At 44.1% G+C, this 26,307-nt stretch overlaps 1 protein-coding gene across 1 annotated transcript in view; it reads right to left on the reverse strand.

Annotated features, from left to right (window-relative positions):
- The window catches only part of LOC141113362 (tubulin gamma-1 chain-like), a 363,447-nt gene that overhangs the window by 135,444 nt on the left and 201,696 nt on the right, over positions 1 to 26,307 (reverse strand). Inside the window, 1 exon segment of the mRNA XM_073606422.1 lies at positions 16,617 to 16,766. Coding sequence (XP_073462523.1) covers positions 16,617 to 16,766 — 150 coding nt within the window.

Below are 26,307 nucleotides of genomic sequence, written 5' to 3' on the forward strand. Positions count from 1 at the left end.
CGACCAGAGATTTCTGACAGGCCAGATGGTCCCCGGAGTCTCTATGATCGTTCGGAGGCCGGGCGCAATGTTATGACGTCACGCTCGGCCTCTGCATTTGAAAAAAATGCCACTGCCGGCTGGGAGTGGAGTTTTTTTTTTTTCTTTTTTTTTGATTTCAGGCTTCCAACCTAGAGGTGAGATCTGGGGACTTATTGACCCCAGATCTCACTATAAAGAGGACCTGTCAAGCACTATTCATTTTACAAGAGATGTTTACATTCCTTGTAATAGGAAAAAAAAGTGATCTTCAAAAAAAAAAAAAAAAAATTGTAAAAAGATAGTGTCAAAATAGAAGGAAAAAACAAAACAAAAAAAACACACATTTAAAGCGCCCCTGTCCCCGCGTGCTCGCTCGCAGAAGCGAACGCATATGTAAGTCGCACCCACATATGTAAACGGCATTCAAACCACACATGAGGCATCGCTGCGAACATTAGAGCAAAATCAATAATTCTAGCATTAGACCTCCAGGGTAAAGTTCCAGGGTCAAAGCAGCCAAGGTGCCAGTGGGTCTCTCTGCTGGGTCTGTGGATTTTATGGGCTGGAGGAGCTGAGTTAGGGGGGTGTTGGATCAGTCGGCAAGAAAGAGTAAGAGCGATGTACACAGAATTCTCAAGCAAAATAGAAATTTGACTTTTTTTTTTTTACATTATTCAGCAGACATAGAGGGGCTGTAAAGTGCTATCAAAGGGTAAGAGGGTAGGTCCTCCTGTACTGGTAGTTCTAAGAACTCCTACAATGCAGTCTTTCACTGACCTAATGGAAGTCCAACTTGATCATTATACACAAACGGATATAGCTTACCAATCATTCTAACATATTGTAAGCTGTAGGTACAATAGGGGGTTTACTAGGGGGTTCTGAAGGTTTTTGCAGGGTTTCTCCAAGGTATAATTAAAGGGATAGAACTTATGACAAACTTTTACTGCTGTGTATGACCCTATTTGGAAAATCTCTCCTTATTTCCTGTCAGACAGCACAGAAAGTAAAAAGGAGAAAACGGGTTGGACTGGAAATGGGTTTTAATGACGGGCCGAATGTCGCGCGGCATCGTCCGGTTCAAAAGAAACCGGACAACATTCGCTTCGTGTGTACCGCAGCTGGTTCGGCTGGCTTCTGCCGAAAGGGCATGACCATCTTGTCCCCCTGTCAGAACACAATAGCACAGCAGCTGTACTAACATCAAATAGTTAGTACAGCAGTTCCTTCTGAGCTGTCAGTTTTTTTTGTTCAGCCTTGCTAGGTTGAATGAAAAAAAAAAAAAAAATAGTGTGTACCAGGCTTTAGCCCAGCTTCGGCCAAATCTTTTTCTATAATTGTGAACTGAACATGGGAAGGGTTAGAAAACAAGGAGTGTACCTCAGTACGTCTGTATTTTTTAGAAACATATAGCTATTCGATTGCTGAGCAAGCATATCAACACTGAAAAATCCTTCACACACTCTGACTTTCCTTGAAATCACTAAACAGCTGTGCAGAGAGCAAGCATGCAGACAGATAAAAATATCTGACAAGGTTACCCTTTGAGGGCAGAGAGAGACAAAAACACACAAAAAGTACCCGTTTATAATCCATCAGGTTTTTCAATTTGCTTCTCTTTGGAATGTCCTTGGTGAATGCAGGAAGTAAATGATTGTTGCAGCAAAGACATAGATTTGCAAGAAGCATTAGCAGCATATATATATATATATATATATATATATATATATATATATATATATATATATATATATATATATCTCAAGACAATCATTATGAAACATTTACTAAAAATGTGTACATATGCTTATGCAGTGTTGGTTTGATAAAAACTGCCCGATAGGTCTTCTCTCCTGTAAATCAAACTTTAATTTCTTCTGGAGGGCATTAAAGTGGAGATCCACTGTTTTTCAGTTTATTAAAAGCCAGCAGCTACAAAAAGTGTAGCTGCTGACTTTTAATAAACAGACACCCACCTGTTCCACGTTCCTGCCGCCCGAGGCCTCACTCCTCTCCGCGGCGCCGTCATAGCAACTCTGAGCACCCGGCCGTGACAGCTTGTGGCTTCATTGCCAGGCGCGCACTGCAGTCTCCTAGTGGCCAGGCAATCTTCTGGGATCTGTGACGTGTCCCAGAAGATTGCAGAGTGGGAGAGGCCGCTTGGCGGGGTGGGGGGTCGCCTAGGTGGCCATAAGACGGAATAAGGAAGTGGGACAGGAAGTCCCTCTCAAAACAAGGTACCCACTCCCCCCCCCACCCCCCTCAAAAAAAATTACATGCCAAATGTGGCATGTAAGGGGGCAAGGAGTGCTTAAAGCGGAAGTTCCACTTTTGGGTGGAACTCCATTTTAATTAATGCAGCAGTTAAACTGGACCGTCCATGAAAAATGGAAGGTACAGTTTCCTGCTAGCAACTTTTTTCCTCCACCACCCAAAGGCAGCTGCATGTTTCCAAAAAGTGCAGGTTTGACATCACCATGCCTTAATGTAGCCCCTTTGGATAGCTGGACACTTGAAAACCTGCAAGGAGTGCATTCTCATAGGACTTTAGGTAACCAAGTTGCAGAGGTTTGACAACAACCATCGATCATGAGGAGTATTTTATCTCTAACATTTTCAGTTTTTATTTTTTCAGCTTGGAATGGAAAGTCCACTTAAAAATGTAAAAAGCATTTATGCATTGTGACAGACCCAACCGGAACAGGGGCTTTTGGAGTGGACTGTAGGCTAGCCTCTTGTCTACGGACTATATGCCCTGGCATTTGATGGGGCTCTATTATTTGGGAGATGTGTGCCTGGGGGACCTTTGGTGTAGTTTTACTTTGGATTCAAGCCCATGTCTTGCCGAAAGACAGACTGAGAATTGGAGGACCCGGATACAGATTTGGGGCCTCCGTTTCGATGAGGTATAGAATTAACAGCCCAAACCAACCCTTACTGCTTCAACCCCCTCCTAGATTTAAAGCAGAAGATTATAATCGTCTCAAAACATAAAAAGCATTAAGGTGAAAAACCTTGAGGGTTTACAACCCCTTTAAAGCATCTTTGACCATATTTTATTAAGGCAAGCCATTTAGTAAGCATAACAAAAATATATAAACAAAAGGAATAAGGTAACTGAAATATATACAGCTCTTAGAACTCATATACACTAAGGGTGCTCTTTGAAGAGCACTCTGTGTTCAGATCAATCTTCAGAGAGCATTTGACAGGTGGTAGGGTGGTGTTGTATTGCCTCCTTACTGCTTGCTTTAACCCCTTGAACCTCACACTAGCACATCACAACTGTGTGCATTGCGCATGGTTGTGGGGAGCCCACATTCATTAGAATGAGTCTTACTCAGCAGGCAATACTACTCTCTGAAGACAGCAGGGATAAATTTTGCCCTTTCAGGATGGCATGGGTGCACCCCTGGCTGCTGCCTTTGCGGCATAATAAAGAGTGGTAAAACCGCTAGCATAAACAAGGCCTTACAAGTCAGCCTATTAAATAACAGGACATGGGATATTCATAGACCCTGTGTGGCAGAACCTACAGGTGATTGGACACTGTCAAAGCTTTGCTGGACATGATCACATGGGCATACTCCTACAACCCTATCCCACTCTGAGACCTTTTTTTTTTTTTTTTTTAGCAACAGTAACACCAGAACAGAGGGGAGGGTGGCCTGTGTCCTGTACTCTAAAATATGGTACAAAGGTTTGATGTTGGAATGCCCAGGAAACACCCAATCTGGTGGAGTGAGAATGTAAGATTGCTGGAGGCTGTCTTTTCCTTTAAAATGTAAGCTCTTGAGATGGGTTGTCTTATCCACCTGGCAATAGTCCTTTGCAAGGCCCTAACAAGACAAAGAATTGGTGGAAAGAGAGCACTATTACTTGAATGCCTTGCTCTTAAAGTGGAGTTCCAATTAAAAAAAAAAAAAAAAAAATTAAAAGTCAGCAGCTACAAATACTGCAGCTGCTGACTTTAAATAATCTGACACTTACCTGTCCCAGGGTCCAGCGATGCGGGGGAACAAAGCCCCGTTCATCTCCCTCTCCTCTCTGCGGCACCGGCATTGTCATTGTGGGTGCCCGGCTGTGACTTCACAGCCGGGCACGCACTGCGCATGCACAAGCCGCGCTGTGACTGGCCGGGTAATCATCTGGGACCTGTGACGTATCCCAGATGATTGTCAAGAGGGAGGTGATCTTCCATCCAGCGCCACGGTGCCCCGGGAGGAAGTGGGAGCTGGAACCCTCTAAAAATGAGGGTTTTCGCTCCCCCCCCCCAAAAAAAATGACATGCCAAATTTGGCATGTCAGGGGGTCACCTTCCCTTAAAGTGGAAGCTCCATTTTTGGGTGGAACTTCGCTTTAAGAGGGCAAGAAAAGGTGCAAGCAAATTTGTGAATATTCTGGGTGCAGAGGATAGGGCAAATGGCAGTATGCCAAATTCAAAGTGTTTGTCTCCTACTGTGAAGCGCAAGAAGCACTGATGAGGTGGGTAAACGAGAATATGTAGATAAGCATCTTGGATGTCTATGGATGCGAAGTATTCCCCCCGTCTCAGAAAGGCAATAAAACAGCAGAACCTTGCAGATCCAGAGCGAAACTTTGAAATGTTAAGGCACTTCTTGATCTACGATACCCCTGTTGACATTTGGCACCGTGAACAGGTTTGAATAGAATCCACCTGCCCTGCAAAGGTACCAAAATGACCAGTCTGTGGGACAAGACAAAAAAGGGGCAAAGCACTGAACTACATTTTAACCTCTAACGCCACCAATTGAACTCACAGGTCTTAAACATCTTTGACCCAGATAAAGGCAAACTAACAGACATCCTGCCCTCCATTAGTAGTGAGAGCACCCCTTTCATTGTGAAGGGGGTTTTAGGGAGGACTTTCTGTGTGGCAGGTTCTATGTTCCAAGTCTTGTGCTGAAAGGAAGGATGGAGTTTTGGCTTTGAAGTGAAGCCAGAGATCGATGGGTCACTTTTTTTGAGATGGTAGAAGCCACTCAGAAAAAGGGTTTAGGACCTTCTGTTGTGAAAGAAATGCACTGAGGCGCTTTGCAGGCGCTAAAGTGCTAAAAATAGTGCCTGCAAAGAGCCACTCAATTCACTCCAATGTGAAAGCCCCGAGGGCTTTCACACTGGAGTGGTGCGCTTGCAGGACGGTCAAAAAAAATCCTGCAAGCCGCATCTTTGTAGCGCTATAGGAGCGGTGTATTCACCGCTCCTAAAACGCCCCCCTCCCATTGAAAACAATGGGGCAGCGCTGCAAACCCACCGGCAAAGCGCCGCTTTGCGGGCTGTTTTTACCCTTTTTCATCCGCTAGCGGGGGTTAAAACCGCCCCGCTAACGGCCGAATAGCGGCGCTAAATATAGCGTCGCTTTACCGCCGGCGTCTACCCACCCAAGTGTGAAAGTAACCTAATACTTTTCCTCCTGCGACATCTTATGAATTTGTGAAAGGCTTCACCAAATAGATCAAAAAATAAAAAAAAGAAGAATTGCGCTAGGTGCGTGATAAATGTGAAAAATTATATAAAAGGGGCCGTGAAGGATATCCTGCAGCTGAACACTAATAACCCCGATATAGGGCACAAAAATGTATAGATAAAAATAAGAGTGCAGAGCCAGATAAATACTACAAGTGAGTATGATATGTGTAATGATAATGTATACAGTATATTACCAGTATAACAATAGTGATCAATAATCCAATGCAAAAATGAAAAGTCAAGTGAAAAAATAGTCCATATGTAATTACTCCATTGCCAGTAAACATGCATATAAAAACACAAAAAAATTGGTGACAAAAACAATTCATAAATGAAAATATCCAAAAGGAAGATTTCCAATGCGTGACCCAGGGTCTATGTTTTCCACCACTTGTGCTGCCCGTCACCTTTCAATAGAAACAATGGCAGCTTACCAGAAAGCCTGCAACCGCCCTTACTCAGGGGGGTCTAAACAGGCTTAGTAGAGCAACAGAAACGCTCCTAGGATCTCCCAGACCTCCTACACAAGTGACCGGTCAGCTTCAATGAAGATCATCCTCAATGGCGCACTTCCAGGAGACAATCGCTATACACCAATGGACATGCGCGGCTCCTGATGTTCTTCTAGCTGAAGTATTATTTTAATAGGAAGGCACAGCGGGATACAGGTTTCTTTTACCCCTTTAGAATCACTTTACGCTATGAAGGACAGGTCTTCAATTGAAGGGAGGACGCTTTCCCAGGGCAACTTCTGTCCATAAAGTGGTTCTCAGAGAACAGTGGCAATATCCAGGTCGGAGGCTGTATGGCAGAAAGGAAGTGCCACCCTAGTTGTTTGCCTGTATGGTACATGTGAAGGACACGGCTCAGTTTGTGGTTGAACTCTCTCCAATTGTTGGAGAGAGTTCAACAATGATTCTCTGATGGGATGAAAATCACTTAACATAAATTGCCTTATTTGTTCATGAATTGGGAATGTCATTTTAGACTTAGCAAGTCTCTTCGTACCCAAGGTGGCGTTGCGGAACAAAGAACCGAGTGCGAAAATGCCGAGGCTTTTTTTTTTTCAAATATAATTTTTATTGAACACCCATAAAAGGTGAGGCGAGACCCCATCATTCCAACAAAGATGTGAATATCGCTGAGGTTACATATACTTAATTCAATGTGTAATAAAACTTTAAGCATATTGTATCGTCATCTTACTTAATAGTCTAAAACAAGGAAATAAATGCTTACATAACGAGCGTTCACAGAATCCAACTTTCACGGAAGTGTCAAAAGTTAACAGGATCGACTCAGTGTCTTTTCACTTTTTTCTTTAAAACAATAAAGTGATTGGTATGTGGAAGGAAGTAGAATAGCGAAGACAGAGCACTGGAGGGGGGGGGGGGGGACACGACGACTACGGTTTCAGGGCGTAAATGATCTATGACCCTAATAGGGTTTTCCCCTCATCGGAAAAAAATTCCATACTGAGAATATTCCAGAGACTCCAGGTCTTTGTGTATTTCTCACGGTTGTGTTGGGCAGTAAGGACCAAGTCCTCCATCTTGTTCATATCCTCCACCTCCTGCAGCCAACACGTGGTGGTCAGTGGGCACTGCTGTTTCCAGTAAAGAAGTATACAGGTGATACTCTAAAAATTAGAATATTGTTCAAAAGTTCATTTATTTCACTAATGCAATTTAAAAGGTGAAACTCATATATGAGCTAGACTCATTACATGCAAAGCAAGATAGTTCAAGCGGTGATTTGTCAATTGTGATGATTATGGCTTACAGCTCATGAAAACCCCAAATTCACAACCTCAGAAAATTAGAATATTGTGAAAAGGTGCAATGTTCTAGGCTCAAAGTGTTCCACTCTAATCAGCTAATTAAACCACAACAGCTGCAAAGGGTTCCTCTGAGCCTTTAAATGGTCTCTCAGTCCGGTTCAGTAGGAATCACAATCATGGGAAAGATTGCTGACCTGACAGTTGTGCAGAAAACCATCATTGACACCCTTCATAAGTAGGGAAAGCCTCAAAAGGTAATTGCAAAAGAAGTTGGATGTTCCCAAAGTGCTGTATCAAAGCACATTAATAGAAAGTTATGTGGAAGGGAAAAGTGTGGAAGAAAAAGGTGCACAAGCAGTATGGATGACCGCAGCCTGGAGAGGATTGTCAGGAAAAAGCCATTCAAAAGTGTTGGGGACTTTCACAAGGAGTGGACTTAGGCTGGAGTCAGTGCATCAAGAGCCACCACACACAGACAGATCCTGGATATTGGCTTCAAATGTCGTATTCCTCTTGTCAAGCCACTCCTGAAAAACAAACATCAGAAGCGTCTTACCTGGGCTAAAGAAAAACAGACCCGGTCTGTGGCTCAGTGGTCCAAAGTCCTCTTTTCTGATGAGAGCAAATCTTGCATCTCATTTGGAAACCAAGGACCCAGAGTATGGAGGAAGAATGGAGAGGCACACACTGCAAGATGCTTGAAGTTTCCACAGTCTGTGTTGATTTGGGGAGCCATGTCATCTGCTGGTGTTGGTCCACTGTGCTTCCTTAAGTCCAGGGTCAATGCATCTGTCTACTAGGAGATTTTGGAGCACTTCATGCTTCCTTCCACAGACGAGCTCTATGGGGATGCTGACTTAATTCTCCAGCAGGACTTGGCACCTGCCCACACTGCCAAAAGCACCAAAACCTGGTTCAATGACCATGGGATTACTGTGCTTGATTGGCCAGCAAACTCGCCTGACCTGAACCCCATAGAGAATCTATGGGGCATTGCCAAGAAAAAAGATGAGAGACATGAGACCAAATAATGCAGAAGAGCTGAAGGCCGCTATTGAAGCATCCTGGTCTTCCATAACACCTCAGCAGTGCTACAGGCTGATAGCTTCCATGCCACGCTGCATTGAGGCAGTAATTGCTGGAAAAGGGGCCCAAACCAAGTAGTGAGTACATATGCATGCTTATACTTTTCAGAGGTCCGATATTGTTCGATGTACAATCCTTGTTTTATTGATTGCATGTAATATTCTAATTTTCTGAGATTGTGGATTTAGAGTTTTCATGAGCTGTAAGCCATAACAATCACAATTATGACAAATCACGGCTTGACCTATCTTGCTTTGCATGTAATGAGTCCATCTCATATATTAGTTTCACCTTTTAAGTTGCATTAGTGCAATAAATGAACTTTCGCATGATATTCTAATTTTTCGAGTATCACCTGTACATGCCTTAGCGCCCTTTAGTAAATGTCGCAGTAGCGATTTTTTGTAGGTTTTGGCCGGGATTTTTTAAGAGATGTAGCAGGAAGAATGCCGCATCATCCGGACTTTTATATTTCGTGAATTTCTGTGTTATGCGGCGGACATCTCCCCAGAAATTTCCCAATCTAGGGCAGGACCAGAAGATGTGTAGTAGTGACCCCTTGTCCCCCCTGCAGCGCCAGCAACGGTCCGAGGTGATCGGGAAGCACTTGTGTAGTCTAGTAAATGTGAGGTACCATCTGGATAATATTTTGAAATTAGTTTCCTGTATTTTAGTGCACAGGGATGATTTGATGGCAAAGCTGATGTGTTGTTTTTGTGTCACAGAGAATTTACGGTTGAGGTCTGTCTTTCCAGATAGGTTAGGTGTGGCTGTTTTGAGGGCGTGTTTAGTAGGGAGTACATTTTGGATAGTATTTGAGATAGCGGCTCGGTACCCGAACAGTACTCTTCAAAGGTTGTCAGTTGGCGAGAGAAGTTTTGAGGGTCAGGGATAGAGTGCAAGAAGTGCTGTAATAGCGCTGCTTTTGAGAAGGAAAGTTGATAGTTGCCCGTCGCATTCCGGGAGTGATAGCCAGCCCCCCGCTGTAACAAACTTGGAGGCTTGGTCATATCCCAAGTCTCTCATCGTCGTGTATTCAGCAGGTTGAAGACCTGGTGTGAAGTTTGGATGTCCGAGTATCGGGTATAGCAGTGAATTTTCCAACGTGAGGGATGTTTGTATGGCGACATAGGTACCAGTACCTATCAGTAGGGGGATTTCAGTCCTGGGGGCAGGGAGTTGTAGCACCATAGTGCACTCTTCAAGGGTATGGTAGTTTGGGATTGCTCTATTTGTACCCAGAGTTTGAATGTTGCATTGCGCCTCCAATCAAGTGCTCGACCCAGATGATTGGCCTGATAATATTGTCGGATGTCTGGCAGTGCCATTCCCCCATTTTGTCTGGGCTCATAAAAAACTCTAACAAGACAAGGAATTGGTCGCAAACTGGAACTCCAAATTATCTCGATGTCATCTTTATTGTCAAAAAAGGGTCAGACAGATACAGGCAATGGTAGACGTTTCACAAGCGGTAGCTTGCTTGTTCACAACCAAGGACATTGGTTGTGAACAAGCAAGCTATCGCTTGTGAAACGTCTACCATTGCCTGTATCTGTCTGACCCTTTTTTGACAATAAAGATGACATTGAGATAATTTGGAGTTCCAGTGTGCGACCAATTGTTTGTCTTGTTCGTCTTCCACGGTGGTGAGCCGAGGTCTGCACCTGTGATCCATCCTGTACCTGAGTTTGCCTGGAGCGGTGTGCTTCTCTCTGTTCTTTGCTCTCAAAAAACCCTGTCTACGCCGGACCCAAATGTCGATTCCAAAACAAAACGGGTGAAGAGGGCTTGTACTTGCTTGAAGAAAGAGGGTGGTATCTGTATGGGTAGGGCTTGAGAGAGATAAAGGAATTTAGGGAGAATACACATTTTTATAAGGTTGCATCTGCCGAAAGGAGTGTAGTCCTTTATGCCAATTTTCGAATAGAGTGCAGGTCTTAACTAGAATGGGTGGGAAGTTGAGGTCATATGTGCACGAGATGTCGGACGGGATGTATGTGCCTAAATACTTTAGAGTTTGTCCATTAAAAGTGGAAGTTTGATTGCATGGTTAGCATTGTGCGGGGGGGATTTCGGTTCTCATAGCTTCTGATTTGGAAAAATTTATTTTCAGATTTGAAAGAGCACCATATGTATCAAATTCCTTAAGGAGGTTTGGTAGAGAGATTGTGGGGTTTGTCAAGGAGAATAATAAGTCACCTGCTTAAGCTGATATTTTACACTGAGAATCCCCTACTGAAAGTCCTTGTATGTGTGGATTTAACCTTATTTTGCATAGGAACGGCTCCAGAGAAAGAGCAAAAAGGAGGGGTGACAGGGGGCACCCCTGAGTTGTTCCATTTCCAATGGGTCCGGTAGCAGACCATTTGCTTTCACCTGAGCTGTAGGGTTAGAATAGATCTTGCCTATCCAGCCGAGCATCCTCTCTCTCAGACCAATGTGACGGAGAACTGAGAACATAAAGTTCCAGTTCACGCAGTCGAATGCCTTTTTGCCTTCGGTACTTAAAAATACACATGGGGCACCTTTAGTAGTCAATACCATTAGGGTATTAAATCTCCTTCATGTAGCATCTCTTGCCTCTCTGGTAGGGATAAAGCCCACCTGGTCAAGATGTACCAATGACTGAAGATGCTGTGCCAGTCGGGTAGCCAAGATCTTTTGAGAACAGTTTCATATCAATGTTTAAAATGAAGATGGGCCTATAACTCTCACATGAGCGCGGGTCCTTACCTTCTTTGTGAATCAGGGAGATATGAGCCTTTAGCAGGTCTCTGGGGAAAATGGCCTCTGATCCCACCGCGTTAAAAGAATGCCACCATTTGTGGGCCAATTATCGGGAGGAAGGTTTTATAGTATTGGATAGTATAGCCATCTGGGCCCAGGGCTTTACCTGGTTTCATGGCTCCAACAACTAGTTGGAGCTCCTCCAGGGTGATTGGTGAGTCCAGTTCTTCCTGGACATCTGTGGGGAGGGACGGAATTTGGGAGGACGTTATATATTCCTCGATGTCAGCTGGGGGGGGGGGGGGGTTCCGTTCAGTAAATTATATAAGGTGGAGTAAAAATCGCTAAACCCCTGTGAGATTTGCGCAAGTTGTGTGGCTTTCTGACCACTGGGGCACATAATTTGGGGGATGTAAGCTGAGAGTTTTTGTTCCCTGACTAATCTGGCCAAAGTCTTCCCACATTTGTCTCCTGACTCATAATTTGTCTTTGGGCAGAATTGTAATGCTGCCTTGGCTTTGTAATGTAATAAGTACGTGATCTGTTTGTGTAGCGACCCTAGCTCTATCTCTAGCTTGTGGGAGGGGGCATGTTTGTGGCGGGATTCCGCAGAGGTTAGTTTGGTAAGGAGTTTGGTGAGTTGTTCATTACGTTCTCTCTAATATGCGCGCCGTGTTTAATGAGTATTCCCGAGGACTATTTTATGGGCTTCCCATAGGGAGCCAGGGGCGCAGTCTTGGGTGTCGTTCTCTTGGAAGTACAGTCAGTTCCCTAGTCACATACGCTAGTAACTCAGGGATCTGTAGGAGACTCTTGTTTAGAAGCCAGAAACGGGATATAGCCGAGGACCTAGGAGAATGTGTATGTGAGGGAGATGGGGGCATGGTTTGACCATGTAATGTGGCCGATTGTGGAGTCAGACACTGATTGTAGCTGGCTATGAAGGATTAAGAAGAAGTCTAACCCGGTGTATATTTTATGTGGTGAGGAGTAGAACGTATAGTCTCGTTCTCCCGAGTGCTGTATGCGCCTCAAATCAATCAGTTGAGCTTTGTGCAGGGAGTTAGCTATTCGTTTTCTGTGAATCGGGGGGACCACAGAGTGACCGGAGGAGGTATCTGTTGAGGGGATCAGAGGGGCATTGAAGTCTCCCCTGAGGATCAGTTGGCCCCCCGTGAACTCCAGAAGTTTGTCTAGTGTATGCTTGATGAATTTGTCCTGGTGTTCATTGGGGGCATACAGCGTCGCCAATGTAATTTGCACTTCACCTACAAGTCCCTTGAGGAACACAAAGCATCCTTCAGGGTCTTTGACCACTGCCTGGCATTGCCATGCTAGTTTACTGGACAGCAATAACCCTTTAGACTTGGCTGCGGGGTTAGTGGAGAGATATGTCAGGGGGAAAAACTGTTTTTGAGAATTGTGAGTTTATCATTTTTAAAGTGAGTTTCCCGTATGAAGGCAACATCAGCGTGAGAACTCTTTAGATCGTTTAATAGCATGCGTCACTTCTCAGGAATAATCAGACCTCTTGCGTTTAGTGATACTATCTTTATAGATTCCATCACCATATTGTGAAAGGGAGTGGGGGAAGAGAAGGGAAGTAGCAAGGAAGGGGGAGGGAGGCAAAGACAAGATGGAGGTTGAAACCGACACAATTAGAGAGGTAAAGTGGTGACGGTAAACCAATAGTGTGCGTTGGCCTACGTGGGGCAGGGGTTAGGCAGTGACCAAAAAGAGGACCTGGCCTTCCCATCCACCCCAGCAAAATCTTAAGTGCAATTAGAAGCAAGGAGAATAAGTAAACTTAGGCCGTAATAATAAACATTTAGTAAGTGGTAAAACATATAACAGATATAACACTGAAGTGCCCCATGGTATCACACCACGGGAGGGTTACCCTGCCGGCGCAGCGCATAAGGGCCACACAGTCACTGGATTGGTCCATCCACCTCCCACAGATGGGAATTAAAATGCCTGTGGCATGTTATGCTATGTTATAGCCCACTGTAAGTAAATGCTCAGCTAAGGGTTCAGTTGAGAATACTGCTTTTGGGTTACTAAAGGTAACATATGAGTGTTGCAGGTATGCCATCAAACGAAGCACCATGCATGGGCTCAGTCTGTAGCTCAGTCCTTTAATGAGAGATGTCCAGTACCAACTGTGACCGAACGGCCCTCTTAGCATTGAACTAGCATCTCTGCTAGATTCCACTCCCCAGGGGTCCCACTGTTTCACCTGGGTATGCGGGTCCCTGTAGTCACTCGAGGGGGTGAGCCCTCCAGCTAGAGAATTGTGCATCCACAGGGTCTGACAGCCATCCTCCTCCCACCCGTGTCTCTGTGTGTGCCATTGCTCCCCCCTATACATCTTCTCAGGTAATGACCCCGGGAGAGATACCCAGGCACCTGTCCCGCCATCAGCTCATTGATAGGTTTCAACCTGGCCCAACAACCCCCCTGACATGCAACAGAGTCACCGGTTATCTCAAGAGTCGGGTGGTTTGTCTATTGCACCCCCGGCAGCAGCGCCCATCCCTGAACAGTAACCAAGAGGGGTTAGTCTGAGGATGATCAGGCAAAGTCTCTCCAGGAAACAGCTTTAGGCACGAGTCTTCTGCAGTACTGGTGACGGGTGCAGCGAGAAGTGAACATCCCCGTATTTGCAGTACACTGGGGGATTCAGATCTGAGGCTGGAGCATGGCATCAGCCGATAATGTGACCTGCTCGGTCGGTGGGGTTCAGTTGGCAGTGGTAAAGCGGGGTTCAAAAGAACATGCCGCCATAGAGCCGCAGGGAAAGATGGCCATGTGCGGGGGGAGGACAGTATTCGTCCACAGTTATGAGAGTGGGGTGGGGGGGTGGTGGACAACAGAAAGTACTGGGAAAGTTCAAGCAGAAGGCACGGGGTCATAACTGAGCACAGTGGGCATCGTATGGTGGGTAGACAGGACCAAGGTAGTGTTTGTGTACAGCAAATGGCTACTCACGACTCCCATGTCTCCTACGGGGATGGTGCTCTTGAGCGGCGCCGGCTCCTTTGTGGCCTGGATTAGGGATCTCTGCCCGATGCGGCGGAGCTCGTTCGACCTTGGGATCCCAGCCAGTCTGGGATCATGATCAGGTCTGTTGCTAGGGAGGTGAAGAGCGCTGGAAGGGCCTCTGGTGACCGAAGCGTGAAGGATCGCTGGTCTTTGCGGAAGGTTAATGACGGGGGGAGCCCCATCGGTAGGTGATATTTCGCCTCCTGGCCAGATACAGCAGCGGTTTCAGAAGAGCTCGGTACTGCTGCATCGCCCTGGAAAGGTCTGGCAAAATTTTAACCATTGCGCAGTCAAAGTCCAGATCTCACGTTTCCCAGGCTTTTCGGGCTATAATATCCTTGTGTGTGTAGTGATGGAGCTGACAAATCACGGGGCCTGGAGGGATTGTTCGATTGGGGGCCTAGGGCCCTGTGGATCGGGTCAAATTCCACGCGTTCCGGTAGCTACTCGCCCGCCACTCTCTTGAAAATGGCCGTAAACGTGTCTGCTAGGTCAGTTGGGCCCATAGCTTCTGGTAGGCCACGGAGCTGTAAGTTGTTTCTTCGACTCTGGTCTTTTTGATCTCTTTCATGTGTAGTTGCAGCCCCACCGTTGCTTCAGTGTGGGAACTCTGTAGTGCCTCTAGGGCAGACACTCTCCGGTCCATTGTTGAGAGAAGTCTCGCTCGCAATGAGTCTGGTGGTCAGCGATTAGACTTTTTGTTTGACAGCCCGAAGTTCCTTTCTATTTGCAGTTTCCACATGCCCCACCAGGGCCTCTATGTCGGCCTTCGTCGGCAGGGCTTGCAGGATAGATTTCAGCTCCGCATCTGCCCTGTAGGTCAGGGATAAGTGTGGAAAATTCTGTGGGTCTGTTGACGGAGCTGGTGGAGTATTGGGGTAGATCTCTGGGCTCAGGGACACTGCAGGGGATGCAGGAAAAACATTAGGATCCAGGCCTGAGGAGTGCAAGGCACGTGCGTCCGCCATCTTGAATTCCGGCGATCCTGACTGTGAGAGCTGGAAGAACCTCTGTATTTCACCCGGGGAGGGAGCAGCAGGGGTCGGATTAGTGTTGTTCTTGTTCCGCTTGGCTGCACGCTTCTTGGATGTGAGCATTATGTAGTAAATAGAGCTAGATAAACTGGGATAGAGGAGACGGCCGGGAGCTCAGCTCACATGCGTCTCCACTCTGCCATGTCCAGACTACTCCCCACAAATATCCAATGCTGAGGCTTTAACGCACAGCAGAAGTGATCACGCCTACACTGGCAAGCATATTACATGAAGCCATAAAGAGGCTGGGGGTTCGAAATCTTTCACGGCTTCTTCTAACACCACCTCTGGGCCCTCCTTATTCCCCTTAATGTTTGTGGGGAGGCATTTCAATTTCTGACTCTATCAGAGATGGCAGGGGTGGAGAAGGAGCTTGGCACTTTTGTGTCCTGGAAAGTGATGGCAGTTAGCTGTCCAAGAAAGTCTAACATAGCTGCAGAAAAATCCACCTAGGTCAGATAGGCTGCTTGTCACATGACAGAGCTAGAATAGTGGTAATAGTGCAACCTACAGTATAATGTAGATCTTAGTTATCCACCTGACACTATACTCTGAATGGTGGAATTTTAACGCCAAGTTAGAATAGTTAAACACTACAAACATTTTAAACAATTCCTGGTTTCCTTATAGTTTTAATGCAGAACACAATTTTGGAAACTTGTATAAGTGAGGCTACAATATTGGTCAAGTACAATATAAACCTGTCCTACACATCCATGTCACTGCTCCATAGTAAGTCTCTAGGCTTAGCCTATCACAGTTGACACTCCCAAAGGGGTCTTCAGGGTACCCGTATGGACCCTAGCCTTGGACTTGTATAGCACCCTGCAGCTAACTAACTATATGCGCTACATTAAATGCTGAGGTGAGAGTCCAAACAGGATCCAGTGCCCCAAGCAACAGCACAAGCCAACACCACAGGGTTTGGGTACGACTTCCAAGCTTATACAGAGGTTAAGCTAATCCAAATGCACTGCTTTCTTTGTTGAATTCGACAGTGAGGAGTCAAAGAAAAATAATAATCTGTGAAGCAAATAAAAACAAAGGGAGAAGTTGTTGTATATCTTGGTACATTCGATCTTAGAGTGGGGTAGGGTTTAGGTGTATGCCCAGTGAGGCATGTCCCGCAAAGCATTACCAGTGTCCACTCACCTGAAGGTACCAGCCTAACGCGTCAACCTTTTGACACAGTAACAATAGAGTCAATATTATAGTATCCGATTGGCCTATAATATCTGTATTGAAACAATGTTTTTGTGGTTTTATGAATAACATGTTATGTATAGATTTTAATTTTTGTAATAAAGACATTATATAAACTGCTGGTTATCACCCTCTCTGGTACCGTTATAGTCTGTTCAGCTGTTCACTACAAATTTTCTTTTGAAGCTGTCTGATAACCAGCGAAAAAAAAAAATTTATAAAATTCTTACCGACTGATCAGTTGTCAGTGGAGTATATCCTGTCATTAGGAAGTGCAGACGAGGTGTGGGGATGAGAGAAGCAATCAATCCAATCAAATCATTGTTCATATATCCTGGGTATCTGAGGGTTGTGGTACTGGCTGACATTATGGTGGAAACCTGAAATAGAGAAATTGGCAAGACATGAAACGAAGTGAAAGACAAAAATAGATGGAAAACAAAGAGGAATTTTGACTTACCTGTCAATTTTATATTATATTTTTGAGGTACAGTAAAGGACACAGGCTTGATATTCGTAGACATTGGGTTATAGGCTGCTACCTTGAAGTAACTGGATACTGGATAGCTTTGGGGGACACATTTCTGGGAGTTTCCTATAACCCTACACCACTCCATGAGTTCTCAATTTTGCAGCAAGCAATGCAGAGTATCGCAGGAACAGAATGGAAGGTGGCCTGTGTCCTATATTGTATTCCAAGTTATAGATATTGGGCTCCATTCACACCAATGCGTTTTTTTCATGCTTTTTGCAGAAACGCAGGACATTTTTTTTTAAAACATAGGTTCCTATGTTTTTGTGCAAAACTGCTTTTTTTGCATTTTTTGATTAGACTTCAATGATAAAGCTGCAGAGAAGCATATAGTGTGTATTTACAGTGAGTTTCCATTGATTTGCGGTTTTTAATTTGTGCCACGACAAATTTGCCAAGAAAAGCATTAAAAAAAAAAAAAAAAAACGGAAAAAACACAATCAATTGCTTCAAGATCTATCTTAAGATGAGTTGTCTTCTCCATCTAGCAATGATGGATTTTGAAGCAGGATGTCCCTTGCCAAATCCTGAAAATAGGATGAATAGTGAGTCCATCTTCCTGATAGAAGCTGTAGTTTTCAGGTAGACTCTAAAAACGTCTAGACAGTGAAGAGCAATTTCCTTGGTTGCTTTTGGAGCAGGGCACAGAGGGAAAGTAGAAGAGAGTAGTAGTAAGAAATGAGGGTCTTGGGCACGATACTACCTTATCCTTGTGAAAAACGAGGAATGGCTCCTTACAAGATCAGGCTGCTAGCTCAGACGCATCTGATAGACGTGGCAGCCACAAAGGCAGCTACTTTTCAGGAGAGACCATCCAAGGAAAATTTCCCTGATGGGTTTATAGGGTGGTTTCTGCCTGGCAGAGAGAACAAGATTAAGATCCCAAGGAAGCATTCAACTTCTTGTAGTCCGAGTGGGTCTGCATATTAGGTTCTTTTGGGCCAGTCTGGTTCAATGACAACGCCTGGCTTATTTTGCTCTATTTTGTGGAGCAGTCAAGGCAGAATTCACACTGGAGGAAAAGCATAGGATTAGCCTGAACGGAGGCCAGAGAATTATCAGAGAGTACCTGATGCCAGTGCTAGAGGACCATTGGTCCTGGCCATAGGGGTGGTTGTTGAAACTGAAGACCAGGATATCTGCCTCCAGAGTCTCCCATCTATGTGATCAGGTTGAAGATGTCTCTTTGGTCCAGACAGTGATGGCTTAAGTAATCTGCCTTCCTGGAAGGTGGACAGTAGAGATCAGTGGACAATGTTTCTGGCTTGCTTCCTTCAAGGCTGCATGACCCTTTGTGAATGATGTAGGCCACAACCATGGTGCTGTCTGATTGCAAGTAAATAAAGTGTTGCGCTATCATAAGTGAACAAAATATCTCATAAAAAGTGCTCAAACGGGAGTCAAGTCCACAAATGAAATCAGTCACAAATATGGTGGTGAAAAGGAGTAAATCTTGTGACCAAGGATCAGAGATGAAATAAATCACACTCCCTCCACTGAAGGGATCTCCCACCACCAAACAGATAAGATAAGCTCTTACCAAAAGGCCAGGACCCCCTAGATAGGAAGGTCAAATACGCTATGGGCTCTCCCCCTATTGCATATGCTCCAGCAGGGATCATAAAAACAGCCAACGGCATCTCCAAGTGTAATCCACAGTAGAAGCCACAGGTTCCCAAATGCATGAAGTAAATAAATATATACTATATAGTGTAAAACCTTGAATATCACTCACATATTTAGATGAAAGGTACACATAAGATAAAAAAAAATCCAGGAAGGAAAATGGTGTCTGTCCTCACTCAGGGGTAGCATGATGGACAAACTGTGCTGCGCTTTTTGTCATGATAGGACTTTCATTTCTGATCCTTGGTTACAAGATCTACTCCTTTTTACCACCATATTTGGGACTGATTGAATTTGTGAGCACTTTTTATATATCATATTTGTTCTCACTTACGTATTTTTATTTGTGATAAATATTTCACTGATGTGATTGCAGCTTCATATGGATTGTTGATTTATGTTGACACAAGCGCAGTAATTTTTTGTTTTTAGGTTCCAAGATATTGATGCACTATGTTCCCTGAACTGTGGGGGATTGGAACACTCCTCCCCAGCTGGAGTCTGGCATCTGTTGAGATCACCTTTCAGTCATATGGCAGAAACCAACTCCCTATTGTCAAGGCTGAGTTGGAAATCCACCAAGCTAGGGAATTTCTTGCTTGGCTGGATAAGAGCATAAGCAGGTTGAGAGAAGGAGCATGCTTGTTCCATGCCAACAAGATATTGTGTTGGAGAGGTCTTGAATGAACATGGGTGAAATAAATAGCCTTGAAGGAGGCTACCAAGAGACCTAGAACTCACACGGAGAATATCAGAGGGGCATCTCTGTCCTGAGTGTGAGTTCTGAGGGAAAGAAATTTGTTTTCTGGAAGGAAGATTTTGGTTGGATTGTGTCTAGAATTAGGCCCAAGTATTCTAGGCAAAACAAGGTTGGAGGTAAGATTTTTGCAAGTTGATTACCCAGCTGAAAGCCTGAAGCACATGAATGGTTCTGTGGACATTTGCAGATAGCTGCAAGATAGAGGAGTCCTTCAGGAGAAAGTAGTCTAGATAACCTAAGACTTGAATGTCCCGAGTTCTTAGAAGGGCAAGAAGAGGTGCAAGGACCTTTGTGAACACTCTGGGAAAAGAGGGGAGGCAAATTACTAACTGGAAATGTTTGTCTGTTAAGAGCAGAAAGTGATGAAGAGGGATAATATGGGAATATGCAGACTGACATCCGTAGTCACCCAAGATGCCCAAGTACTGTCCTAGTCTCAGCGAGGCATTTTATGAAACTTTGGAAATTTCAATTGTTTTTTTTGCTAGAAAATTACTTAGAACCCCCAAACATTATATATATATTTTTTTTCTAACACCCTAGATAATAAAATGGTGGTCATTGCAATACTTTTTTTCACACCGTATTTGCGCAGCAGACTTATAAGCGCACTTTTTTTGGAAAAAATTCACTTTTTTTAATAAAAAAATAAAACAGTAAAATTAGCCCAATTTTTTTTTATATTGTGAAAGATAATGTTTTATGTAAATTGATACCCAACATGTCACGCTTCAAAATTGCGCCCGCTCGTGGAATGGCGACAAACTTTTACTCTTAAAAATCTCCATAGGCGACGTTTAAAAAAATTCTACAGGTTGCATGTTTTAAGTTACAGAGGAGGTCTAGGGCTAGAATTATTGCTCTCTCTCTACCGATCGCGGCGATACCTCACATATGTGGTTTGAACACAGTTTTCATATGCGGGCGCTACTCACATATGCGTTTGCTTCAGCGTTTGCTTTTTTTTTTCAAATATAATTTTTATTGAATTTTTGACAAGGAAAAGAGAAAACAAAAACAAATAAGAAAAAAGAAAAAGCGTATCATAATCGATATAATACATCCGTGGTCTTCTATTAGCATTCTGACAAATACCGTCATCATATATCCTTTCCATTAAAGTGTTCCATTCTATCTGCATGGAAACTGGCCTATGACATCATTTATCCTCTTTAGATTCGTGAATCCGTCTTTGTAGTCCATAGGTATATCAACCACCATACAGTATTACAACATAACCGGAATGACATCTTCCCAATATTTGCTTATTCTTACATAATTCCATCATAGTTGGCGTGAATGGAAAGTTGTCTGTTACTGAAATAATAGACCACTTATTGCACAGAAAAAAGAAAAAAAAAATATATAAGAAGTAAGGGCAGAGTGGAAGGGGTGAGAAAGGGAGGGGGGGGGGAGGGTTATAGACGCGAGCGCGATGGATCCGGCCAAGGTTCTATCCCGTAGCTGCTACCTAGTCAAGAGGTTTTCAAGAATTTAGTAAGGTTTGTCCTTCATCTGAGAAAATATATATGTTCCAGGATAACCAGTTTCTTGAATGTTTGTCTTGTTTGTGTTGGGCAGTCAGTATTAGGTCTTCCATCTTTTTTGATTTCTTCAACTCTACGTAGCCACATTCCCACCGTAGGGGGTGTACTCTGTTTCCACAATGCTGGAATACAGGACTTCGCTGCATTGAGCAGATGTCTGACCACTGACTTTTTATATGATTTAATTGGGGCTGAGGTGGCATGTAACAGAAAAACGGCTGGAACTCTCTGCGTTATGTGATTCGTGAATTTTTTAACAATTGTCTCTACTGCTACCCAAAACTGCTGTACTAGAGAACAGGTCCAAAAAATGTGTAGGAGCGTCCCTTCCTCAGAGCCGCACCTCCAGCAGATGCTGGAGGTGCAGCTCTGAGGAAGGGACGGGGAAAAATTTGTGTAATAATTGAGGTGTGTAATACCATCTAGTCAGAATTTTGTAATTTGTCTCCTGCATTTTTGTACAGATGGATGATTTCAGTGTAAGTTGAAGTATGTTTTGTGTTTGTGCTTCTGTAAAATTACATTTTAGATCCTGTTCCCATTTTTGTAAAAATAACAAGTCTGGTTGTTCAGTCGGTGTGTTGAGTAGCGAGTATGTCTTGGAGAGCACCTGAGGCAGAGTGCCCTCCCCTCTACAGTATTCTTCTAGTGTCGTCATATCGCGCTTATATCGCATCGGTTCTGGTATTGAGTAAAGGAAATGGTGTAGCCGAATCGCTTTCCAAAATGACAATTGAAAACCCCCATTATCATTCGTCAGAGACTGAATTGAGGTCCAGTGGTCGTCTTCCACATAATGTGATGCACAGTCTTTACCTGCCTCCCAGAGCGTCTCATAGTTTGAATAGTCTAGCCCTGGTTCGAACGCTGGATTCCCCAGAATAGGGAATAAGGGGGATTGCTTGGAGGGCAATGAAGTGTTTTTAAGTATATTTAACCCTACTGACAGCGTGGCACCAATGGTCGGGTGTGAAGTCATGTCCCTAGGTAATTTATCGTAGCACCAGATAGCCCCCTTCAAGGGTATATTAACCTGATGGATCTCTACTTGGATCCATAGTTTGGTTTTGTCGTGTCTGTTCCAGTCAATGATCCTCCCTAGGTGCACAGCTTGATAATAGTGTTTTGCGTCCGGGAGGGCGAGACCTCCATAGTGTTTCGGTAGAGTCAAATAGCATCTTTTTAGTCTAGGCTTAGAGTGTGACCACACAAATTTTATAAATAGGGAATGTATTTGTTTAAAATAGTTACCGGGGATTCTTATAGGTAAGGCTTGAAATAGGTATAGAAATTTTGGGAGAATGCACAAGACAATGCTGTAGAGCTGCATGATTAATTGTTAAAAAAATCTCGATGAAACCCCCCTCAAGAGCTTGATCCAGCATTTCCACAATTTATTCATGTAACAAGTGCAGAGCCATTCTCTACACACAGCTGTCAAATAAATAAATAAATAAATAAATAAAACCATTGCAAATGTTTATCAACATTGCTCAGCACTGAGATAAAAGAAAACATTGTAACAATTAGTGCTTTTAGACCAAAGGAATGAACTTCGGTCTGTAAATGAGAGCAATTTAACCACTTAAAGGAGTTGTTAAGGCAGAAGGTTTTTTATCTTAATGCATTCTATGCATTAAAAAAAAAAACCTGTGTATAGCAGCCTCCCCAGCCCCCTAATTACCTACTCAGCTGTCCAGGACACTCCTGATTGGCTGAGACACAGCTGTGGCACCATTGGCTCCTGCCAAAGTCAGTCAGCCAATCAGGGGAGAAAGGGGGCGGGGCTCCATGACTGAATGGATACAGGGAGCTCTGACTCAGCTCAGGTGCCCCCATAGAAAGCTGATGGCTGAGGGGGCACTTGATAGGAGGGAGGGGACAGGAGCAGCAAAGAAGGACCCGAGAAAAGGAGGATCCGGGCTGCTCTGTGCAAAACCAACTACACAGAGGAGGTACGTGTAACATGTTTTTTTTTTTTTTTTTTTAAATAACAGACTTTACAATCACTTTAAAGACTAAGCCTTTTTCGGACACTTGTTGCTTACAAGTTAAAATCATTTTTTTTCTGCTAGAAAATTACTTAGAACCCCCAAACATTATATATATTTTTTAAGCAGAGACCCGAGAGAAGAAAATGGCAGTTGTTGCAAAATATTTGACATTGCACTGTATTTGCTGGTGACGTGTTCCATACTTATTTTACCCAAGATATATATGATACAGTATATCTGTGCACTGTCCACGGTTAATGCTTTCCTGTGAAGATCAGAAATTCAAGAACACAGCACAGGGAGCAGGAGCCAGCAGCCCTGAAATTTGTAAACTTCAAGTGCTGGGGTAAACATTCTAACAATGTGCTTAATGTGTTAAACACTGAGGATTTAACACTACTATAAGACCCCTTTCTCACTAGGGGGGACGGGACTTGCAGGACTTTTTTTTCGGTCCTGCAAGCGCACCGCCCCAGTGGGGCTTTACAAGCGCTATTTTTAATCGCTAAAATGCCTGAAAAGCGCCTTCAGTGTGGGGTCTAAGGATTGGGAAACTGCCTGGAGTGTTTTTGCACACATGTAAGGACTTCTAGAATCTAATCAACCTGATATATTTAGCACAATATCAGTGGGGTTATAGATAATTTACAAAAGAAGTTGCAAACCAACTGTGAATTTGTCTCTATTTTCATAGCAAAATGTGCAAACTAGGTCAAATATATGGCTTCTGGGACATTTATACATAGCAACCAAACCAACCTACTGAGGGTTTACATCAATTCCAGGCAAACAGTATTTTATCTATATATTTTTATGGTAGTTGTTTTACCAGCCAAGGGATTTGAATTTTTGTCCACCCAGTCCCAAGATTTACACAGTTCAACCATACAGAACAGCTCTGTCTGACGGGGAAGACAACCTATTTTTTCTCTACTGCAGTTTAAGGAGAAGTATGGGATAGTACAAATAAAATGGATTTTTAAAACAGCTTACCCGTAAAATCCTTTTCTTGGAGTACATCACGGGACACAGAGCACCATAGTAATGACTATCTAGTATTGACTATCTGGGTTTATATGCTACCTTTAGGTGATTGGACACTGGCAACCAATAGTAAGAAGGTTCCTCCCATATAACCCCTCCCATACAGGAAGTACCTTTGTTTTTTAGCAAGCAATGAAGATCCCAGAAAAAGAGGGGAGGGATCTCTGTGTCCCATGATGTACTCCAAGAAAAGGATTTTACAGGTAAGCCGTTTTAAAAATCCATTTTTCTTTATAGTAAATCACGGGACACAGAGCACCATAGTAATGACTATCTGGGATGTCCTAAAGCAATGCCTTTGAGGGGAGGGAACATACCTAAATCCCCTTTATTTTAGGCTGCAAATTATAAAGCTGCTTGCAGCACGCTCTGGCCAAAAACAGTCTCCTTTTGAGATCTAACATCCAGTCGGTAAAACCTGGTGAATGTATGAACCGAAGACCAAGCGGCCGCTTTGCACTAGTTGGCGCACTGCCCATGATGTACTAATTCCTCTGGTAGAGTGAGCCTTGAGATATCGAGGTGGAAGCTTGTGTTTCAATTCATAGGCCTGGATAATGACCTGGCAAATCCACCTAGAGATTGTAGAACTAGCTGCTGCCTGTCCTTTCTTAGGACCCTCAGGCAGAACAAAAAGGAGTCAGACTTCCGAAAAGGGGCTGACCTATCCAAGTAAACCTTAATAGCTCTCACCACATCCAGTGAATGGAGCAATCTTTCCTCCTTAGATTTAGGGTTAGGAAAGAAGGAAGGTAAAACGATATCCTGATTTAAGTGAAAACTAGAAACCACTTTGGGTAAAAACTCTGGACGGGGCCGTATTACCACCTTGTCCTGATGAACAAACAGAAAGGGTTTCTCACAAGAAAGGGCGGCCAACTCCGAGACCCTTCTTGCTGAGGTTATAGCCACCAAAAAAAACAATTTCCTAGTCAATAGGATCAAAGGAATATGCTTAATAGGCTCAAAGGGTTGACTCTGTAGAGCCGAAAGCACTAAGTTCAAGTCCCATGGGCACAAGGGTGGTCGAATTGGTGGCCTTAAATGTAGTACTCCCTTGATAAAGGTTCGTACCAATGAATGAGACGCAATTGGCCTCTGGAAAAAAAACGATAAGGCCGAAATCTGTCCTTCAATGGTTCCTAAAGACAAGTTTAAGTCAATTCCTGCTTGCAAGAAGGCAAAAACCCTCCCAATTGTAAACTTGCGAGGGTGCCATCTTCTCTTCTCACACCATGAGATGTATGACTTCCAGACTCTAGACACTGGCTTCTTAGCATTTATCAAAGTAGCCAAAACAGAACCATTGATACCACAGTCTTTTAGTACTCTGGTCTCAATAGCCATGCCATCAAATTTAGCGACCGTAAAGAAGGATGGTATATTGGACCTTGGGACAGTAGGTCTGGGCGGAATGGAAGACACAATGGGTCTCCTACTGCCATCCTCACAATCTGAATACCAAGACCTCCTTGGCCACCAGAATTACTGTTTTCTGCTCCATCTGTATCCTGCGTAACAGGTACGGCAGCATCTGGATCGGAGGAAAGGCGTAAACTAGAGAATACAGATCCCAGGAAACCACCAATGCATCCGTCCCCACGGCAAGTGGATCCCTGGTTCTGGACACAAAGCTGTCCACCTTGGCATTGAACCTGGATGCCAGGAGATCCACCTCTGGCATCCCCCAACGCTGGCATATTTGAAGGAAAACTTCGGGGTAGAGGGACCATTCCCCTGGCAATAACTGCTGATGACTTAGGTAGTCTGCCTGCCAATTGTCCACCCCCGGAATATAGACTGCCGACAATTATGGCACGTGTCTCTCTGCCCAAGTCAGTATATGATTTATTTCTTTTTGGGCTGCCCAGCTCCGGGTACCCCCTTGGTGGTTGATGTATGCCACCACTGTGGAACTGTCGGACTGGACTCTGACCGGAGACCCCCGCAGCCTGGCTGTCCAGAATATGAGGGCCAAGCGAGCTGCTCGGATTTCCAGATTGATCGGTAAGGTTTTCTCTACCTGGGACCATTTTCCCTGTACGGAGGCCTCTTCCAATACCGCTCCCCAGCCGAGACGACTGGCGTCTGAAGTTACCACCTTCCAAGTTACTGGTGGAAAGGACTTCCCATTTTTTAAGTTGCTGGTCTTTGACCACCAAGAGAGGTCCTGTTTTACCTTTGGGGATCGAGATATTGGATGATCTAAGGCTAGGACAGACTTGTCCAAAGCCTCCAGGATCGTTCTCTAGAATAACCTGGAGTGAAACTGACTGCACATAAGGAACTGCGCTGAAAGATGACACCATCTTCCCTAGCAGTCTCATGCATAATCAAATTGAGGGTCTTTTTACCCTTTTTACTTTCCTGACCAGCTCCACTATTGAGCTGACCTTCAAGGGGGGTAAAAACACCCTT

This window comes from Aquarana catesbeiana, linkage group LG12 (assembly GCF_042186555.1).
Source record: "Aquarana catesbeiana isolate 2022-GZ linkage group LG12, ASM4218655v1, whole genome shotgun sequence".
In the NCBI taxonomy this organism is placed as follows: domain Eukaryota; kingdom Metazoa; phylum Chordata; class Amphibia; order Anura; family Ranidae; genus Aquarana; species Aquarana catesbeiana.